Raw genomic sequence first — 7287 nt, 5'->3', positions numbered from 1 at the left:
AAGGGTTTCCTGCAGCCTTGGGAAGCAGGAGTCAGGCCGCCCCCACCACCTGCCACTCCTGCCAGCCCAGGGGTCCTATGCCTGTTTCCTTTGAGATATTTTTTATTTTACTTTTTAAAATTAATTTTTATTGGAGTACAGTTGATTTACAATGTTGTGTTAGCGTCTGCTTCACCGCAAGGTGAATCAGTTATACGTACACATGTATCCAGCCTTTCTGAGATTCGGTTCCCGTGTCAGTCATTGCAGAGTGCTGAGCGGCGTTCCCTGCGCTGTACGGTCGGACCTTATCAGTAGTGTGTGTCAGCTCCGGTCTCCCGGCTTATCCGTGCCCCCTTTCCCCCCTTTTCCATGGGATGTTTATTTTCCCTTTGGCTAAAGTTCAGAAGTGCTCCTCCCACCCTTCCTCCTTCTCTGGAAGGAGAAACCAGAAGCAAAGGGTGCGGATGGATGGGGATCCCAAGGAGGAGAGACCACGAGTCCTGGAGCGTCGGGGTGGCAGCCAACGTGGTGGCCCCAGGGGCTTCTGGGAGGAGGCAGGCGGGGAGGACTCGCTCTGCATACGAGCCCTGAAGTCACACTGACCTGAGTGCCAGCCCTTCCCGGGCATGGGACCTTCGCCCGTTCCCCGCTGCGCCTGCCGGGTCTGCCTCCCAGAGGCCGGGCTCCAGGTGAGCGGCTGCAGGCAGGTGAGGAGTGGTAACCGGCGCCTCGGTGTCTCTGTTCCCTGCAGATGACGTGCCCCCCTATTTCAAGACGGAGCCGGCGCGGACACAGGTGCACCTGGAGGGGAACCGCCTCGTGCTCACCTGCATGGCTGAGGGCAGCTGGCCGCTGGAGTTCAAGTGGCTGCACAATGGTCGGGAGCTGACCCGGTTCTCCCTGGAGTACAGGCAAGCGCGCCGCCCCTTCCCTCCTGGCTGCTGGCGTCCTGCCGTGGCCTGCAGGGGTACCTGAGTGGGGAGCGGGCTGGGATGGCAGTTCAGGGATGCTCTGGGCCAGGGATACAGGGAGGCTGGGGTGGCGGAAGCTGCAGGAGGTTGGGTGGGGGGAAGTCAAGGCAGCCTTGCCCTGGGGTGAGAAGACCCTGCCAGCTAAGCCAGCAGAGGACAACCGGAGGGTGGGCTGGGGGGCGCTGCCCCGATAGGGTGGTCCAGGCAGCCTTGGACGAACAGAGGTGATGATTAGGGCAGAGGAGCTCAATGCCAGCGTGAGCTGTGACCAGATCCCCACCCCCTCCCTACTAGAAGATGCTGCTGTCTCAGGGGAGCTGTTGGAAGGGCCTGGGTCCAACACAGGGCCGTGGCATGTGACTACCCAGGATCCATAAGTGATGGATAGATTCTATTCGGGAGGGAAATTCAGGGGGAACACAGAAGTGGGGCCCCCTGGGCGTGTGGACTTATCTCCGCTTCCTGCTATGTCCCTGCCTGGTGCTGTGGGCTGGCCGGGCCCGCCTCCCCCAGACACTGCCAAGTGGGGAGAAAGGGGAGCACAGAGACAGAGAGAGAGGCCCGGGTCTCAGTGAGGGCAGGTGGAAGAGTAAGCCCGAGGCAGCCACCCCCGAAGCCCGATGGGCTCCAGCCTCTCTCCTGGCTCTCCCCCATTCCTGCTCCTGTCCCCCCATCCCACCCTGTCTGATTGGCTCTCGACCCTGTGCCTGGTAATTAATCCCTAGGCCTGATGTGCATAATCGGTTTTGTTGGGGAAACAAGATTGTCTTGCCCTGGGGATGTTGATACTGATCAGGGACAGGAATGCAAATGAGAGGAGGGGGATTTAATTGCTTGAGGATCTGTCCTTCCCAGGAAACCATCCTTTTCTTTGTGAAGCCAGGAAGCCAGCCTTTGGGGCCACCCTGGTGCCCAGGTTCCCTCTACCCCAACACTGGTCTGGATGGGCTCGGTGGTGATGCCGAAAACTCGGCCTCTGTACACAGGTGCCAGTTTGAATCTCAGAGACAGAGTTTTGAGTGAAGTAGAAAAGAATAGCTTTATTGCTTTGCCAGGCAAATGGGGACACAGCAGGCTCGTGCCTTCAAAAACTGTGTGTCCCAGCCCAGGAGGATGTGGGGAGTTCTATAGCAGTGGTTCAAGGGTGGGGTTGCTGATCAGATTAGGGTGTGCACTCCCTTAATCTGGCAGTCTCCTGAAGAGTTTCTGTGGTTCTTGAGGTTATCAAGCTGTGGCCTTCCTTCTGAAATGAAGAATGCCTCATTAAATACTTCATCTTCCTTTTATTGGGGCTTTTACTTCTGTAAGTGGGCTTTCCAGGTAGCTCAGTGGTAAAGAATCCACCTGCAGTGCAGGAGACCTGGGTTCGATCCCTGGGTTGGGAAGATCCCCTGGAGAAGGAGATAGCAACCCACTCCAGTGTTCTTGCCTGGACTTTGTGTGTGTTTGTCATTCAGTCGAGTCTGACTATTTGGACTGTCCGACCCCGTGGACTGTAGCCCTCTAGGCTCCTCTGTCCATGGAATTCTCCAGGCAAGAATACTGGAGTGGGTTTTCATTCTCTTCTCCAGATCTTCCTGATCCAGGGATCAAACCCCGGCCTCCTGCATTGCAGGCAGGTTCTTTACCATCTGAGCCACAAGGGGAGGCCAACACTGCCGCTTAGGTCTGTAAAGAGTTCAAAGATACTGTCCTGTGCCTCCCTCGAGGTGGAGCCGGGACCCCACCCAAGCGTCCATTATTGCTTCTTGGCCACTCCTCCCTCGTCTCTGCAACCCCTTCCTTCCCTGATTAGCAACTCTGGACCTCAGGGAAGGTCATGGAGGCAGAAGGCTGTTTTCTGCATAGGAGAAACGGTCACATAAGGACTTTGGTGCCCAGGAGCCCCACAAGTACCTGCTGGGTTTCAGTGGGAGTGCCCACTTTGGCAAACGAGAGAGCAGGAGGCGCCAGGGCGGGAGGACCACCCTCCCATCTGTGGGTGGTGAGAGACCTGGGCCTGGATGAAGGCGGCCCTCCAGGGCTGGCCACTCTGGGCTTTGGTTCTCCAGGGAGCCACAAGGAGACCAGAGGGGCCTCCCTGAGCGGCCCTTGTGATGGTTTTCAGTCGGGGTCCCAGAACCATTCCTAAAAGCTCTGTGGCACCCTGGGCAGTTTTAACAGTTTCCATGAAGAGCCCCTGGAGCCTCTTGGATGGTGGACGTGCTTGAGTGGGCACCCCCAGAGCATGCCGATGGCATACCACAGTCTCAGTGGTGTCTTTGCCCTGGATTTCCGCTGGCAGGGAGCTGGAGGCAGGACCCAGGGGGAGGAGAGTTGATTCCTTATCTGCTTCTTCTGGTGCCTGAAGCTGCGAGGACACGGGGGTGGGTGTTACACAGAAGCACATCTCGGCTCTTCAGGTTCAGATTCACCCAGCGATGGAATGAGCTTTCTTTGGACCCCGTCAGCCCCCTGACCCTGGAAGTCGTTGTCAGGGTACAGGTGTTGTTGATGATGGTGTTAAGTGTTAGTCGCTCAGTCGTGCCCGACTCTTTGCGACCCCATGGACTACAGCTCACCAGGCTCCTCTGTCCATGAGATTTTCCAGACAATGATACTGGAGTGGGTTGCCATTTCTTTCTCCAGGGATCTTCCCAACCCAGGGATGGAACCCAGGTCTCCTGCACTGCAGGCAGATTCTTTACTGAGTGAGCTATAAGTAATGATAGTAATAATCATTGGCAACCAAAAAAGAATTTATTTCATGGCTGATGTTATGGTAGGCTCTCTGAGAGTATCTCCTTTAATCCTGTCAGCAGTCCTATGAGTAGGGTCCATTGTTTCTCCTCCATTCTACAGATGAGCAAACTGAGGCTTAGATTAAACAGTCCATGCAAGGTCAAGTTACTGAGTTGGGCTTCAGATATAAGTCAGATGACCACAGGGCTTGAATTCTTTACCGCCACCCACACTGCCTCATATTGAAGAAAGATTGTTGCCATCGCCTCCTCCATGTATATATATCCTAAGCATCTTTCTGCTAACCGTACCCTGCAAGTTCTAGAGAACAAAGATGCATTTCAGGGCTTGGCTGGATGGGAGTTATTCAGCCATAAATGAACTTCCATTTGGGGACCTCAGTCTCTTGCCTCCTCACCCCCAGAAAGGCTTTTTATGCCCAGGACAGCCTTCTTTTCTGCCTTTGTCCAAACTGTCCTGTCTCCTCCGCTTGGAATATTGTCCCTTTCAGAACCTTCTTGCTGTTTCCTCCAGGGTCCCAGCTCTTTGGGAAAGCCTTTGTGGATAGAATACCTGTGTGCTCTCAGTAAATCTCTCAAACACACATGCACGCACGCACACACACCCCCTCATTTCTGCCTCTCTCTGCCCTTCGTTTCTGTTCCTAATACGTCTCCATATACTTTGCCTTCTAATTATTTACAGAAGACCATGCAAGTAAAGCACGGAATGAAGGAAGAGCTTCAGGTGCCTCGGCAGTTCCAGGAGTCTCAGGACTTATTAATAGAACCAAGAACTGGATAGGGCTCAGGGCTGCTCAGCTGTGCCCGCCTCTGGATTCAGACTTTATTCTCAGGCAGTGAGATTCTTGAGAAGTCCAAGAATCCTAGGCTTACAGCCACATGATCTCAGAGTAGAAGGAACTTCCCTGTAGGAGGAGATCCATGTAGAAAGACCCAGGGAAGGACTCCTATTGGTCCAGCCTGGATCTGCCCCAACCAATCCCTGCGGGGCAGCAGCACGGAGAGCTGTGATTGGCCAGGTCATGTCACGTGTCTGCTCCTAGTCCTAGGACTTTGCGCAGCAGCTCCACCCACTAGAGCCCAGAGGTGGAAGTGAAAATGAGAACTCTTAGAAGAAGAAAGGAAAAGGGTGTTGGGCAGACAGAACCTTCCCACCAGTCATTTCACCGCCCCTGCGCCCGGGGAGGGTGTGGCTCACAGCAGGTGCTTTTTCCTTCCTTCCTTTTCTTTTTAATTTTGCAAATTTCCAAATATTGGAAAAAACTATGATGGTACCATCAACACTTGTACCGTTTTCCATTCATTGGTTGTTACTATTTTGTATCATTTGCACTCTCTCTTGCTCTTTCTGTGTACACATATATGCGTTCATGAATTATTTAAGAATTAGTTGGGACTTCCCAGGTAGTCTAGTGCCTAAGGCTCTGTGGTCCCAATGCAGAGGGCCCTGGTTCAGTCCCTGCTCAGGGAACTAGATCCCACATGCACAGTTAAGACCTGGTACAGCCAAATAAATAAAAATAAATAATTTTTTAAAAAAGAAATTAGTTGCCAATATTATGTCAGTTCACCCCTAGGTAAAATTGCCTAAGAAGAAGGTGTTTTCCTACAGAACTACCACACAATTTTCACACTCAGGAAATTGCACATTGATATTAATACAATATTACTATCTGACACACGGTCCATATTCAAATTTCTCCATGGGTCCTGATTATACCTTTGTGGATGTTTTTATTATTGTTATTTAATACAGGATCTAATCAAGGACCACATGTTGGGTTTAGTTGTCATGACTCTTTAGACTCTAGAGCCATTCCTCATTTTTCTTTCCTGTCTTTCACAGCACTGACATTTTTGAGAGTTCAGCCAGTTTTGCAAAATGTCCTCCAGTGTGGATTTGCCCAGTTATATTCTCATAATTACGTTCATCTTTTTGGCAGGAATATTCTGTAGATGTTCATCCGTTTCAACACTTCACACTTATATGTACCTGATGTCAGTTTGTCCCATTATCGGCGACGGTAGGTTTTTTCAACTGGTCAAGATGACATTCACAGACTTCTCCCTTGTCAGGGTATCGATGTAATTTCTCCCTTTTGGATGATAAGTTGAGACTGTGTGAATATTCTTCTCCCTAGGAATCTCCCAGCCAGTGGTTTGACATCCATTGATGAGTTTCACCTGAATCAATTATTACCAAGATAGTTGTGATTAGCACCTTTTCCATCCTTTCTTGTATTAGTTGGCATTATTTCATGAAAGAGATCTTTCCCTTCTCACCCCCTTTAAAATAGTGTAACACCTATATGAACTCATGGATAATTTTTCATCTGTGTTTTAATCCATTACCATCATTATTTGCTTGGACATTCATAGTGACCCAGAGTTGGCCAGTGCAGCTTCTTCAGCCCGGCTCTTGAGTCCTTTTGACCTGTCCCCATTGGATTTCTAGCACTTTCTTGTTTTGGGTTAACTGAAAGTTCTGATTTCCCCTTGGGAATAGATGCATACTAAAAACCCCATCATATAAGAGATCAGTCAGCTTCTCATCATGAGTCTCTGACCACTGCTTTCTTCTGAGGTCTTCCTGTCTCTCGCAAACCCTAGGTTTTGAGTTGGGTGATAATATCCAATTTTCAGGCAGAAGGATGGCTGAATTTACTCAGCAAGTAGAGAGAAAATAAAACTGGGAGCGACGTTGTAAATTTAACTGTTTCCCATTCCGTGTTCAAAGGAAGGAGTTAGCATGCACATCCATTCTCCAAGGATCTTTATTCTCAGGGGGATCTGTCCCAGAATGAGCCAGAGATGTGTGGAGTGTGTGTGTGTGGAGAGAGAGAGACATCCATACGGAGGAAAGCCTCGGCCTCTTTCTGAGCGCCAGGGACCCTGCCAGGTTTGTGGGTCTGAATCCACCCTTGGGGGCGGAACGGAAATGACCTGGATTTGGGGTTATGCGCACCTGAGTACTTTCGTGAGTTTCCCATGACTAGCTCTGTGACTTTGGGCAGGAATACTTAGCCACCCTGAGTTCTTTTCTCACTTTGGAACTGGGCACAGTCATGCCTACTTTAGAGGGTTATAGTGGGGACTCAGTGAGAGTCTATGGGGCAGATGCAGTCAAGGTGCAACAGACATGAAATGAATGGTGGCTGTTAGGTTACGCCAGGTGTCGTCTTAATAGAATAAGGAGACAAATAGCAAACCCACCAGAAATCTCACATGCAGGTGAGAATGTCTCCAGGGGAAATGGCAACCCACTCCAGTACTCTTGTCTGGAAAATCCCACAGACAGAGGGGCCTAGTGGGCTACAGTCCATGAGGTCGGACACAACTTAACAACTAAACAACAGCCGCTGAGGGGTCGTGGTGCTCTGCGTACATGTGATTCCTTAGGTCTCATACATGTGTTTAGTGGTTGCTGCTGCTGCTAAGTCACTTGAGTCTTTTCCAACTCTGTGCGACCCCATAGATGGCAGCTCACCAGGCTCCCCCATCCCTGGGATTCTCCAGGCAAGAACACTGGAGTGGGTTGCCATTTCCTTCTCCAATGCATGAAAGTGAAAAGTGAAAGTGAAGTCGCTCGG

The 7287-nt window shown here is 51.0% G+C and overlaps 1 protein-coding gene across 1 annotated transcript in view; it reads left to right on the top strand.

Annotated features, from left to right (window-relative positions):
• The window catches only part of SDK2 (sidekick cell adhesion molecule 2), a 147385-nt gene that overhangs the window by 4086 nt on the left and 136012 nt on the right, over positions 1 to 7287 (top strand). Inside the window, exons 4-5 of the mRNA XM_010856483.1 lie at positions 422 to 507; positions 734 to 893. Coding sequence (XP_010854785.1) covers positions 422 to 507; positions 734 to 893 — 246 coding nt within the window. The remainder of the gene's footprint in view (positions 1 to 421; positions 508 to 733; positions 894 to 7287) is intronic.

Source organism: Bison bison, unplaced genomic scaffold (genome assembly GCF_000754665.1).
Source record: "Bison bison bison isolate TAMUID 2011002044 unplaced genomic scaffold, Bison_UMD1.0 scf7180017864371, whole genome shotgun sequence".
Classification (NCBI taxonomy): Eukaryota; Metazoa; Chordata; class Mammalia; order Artiodactyla; family Bovidae; genus Bison; species Bison bison.
Note: the sequence above shows the minus strand (reverse complement) of the source record. Positions and strands in the feature narration are given on the sequence as shown.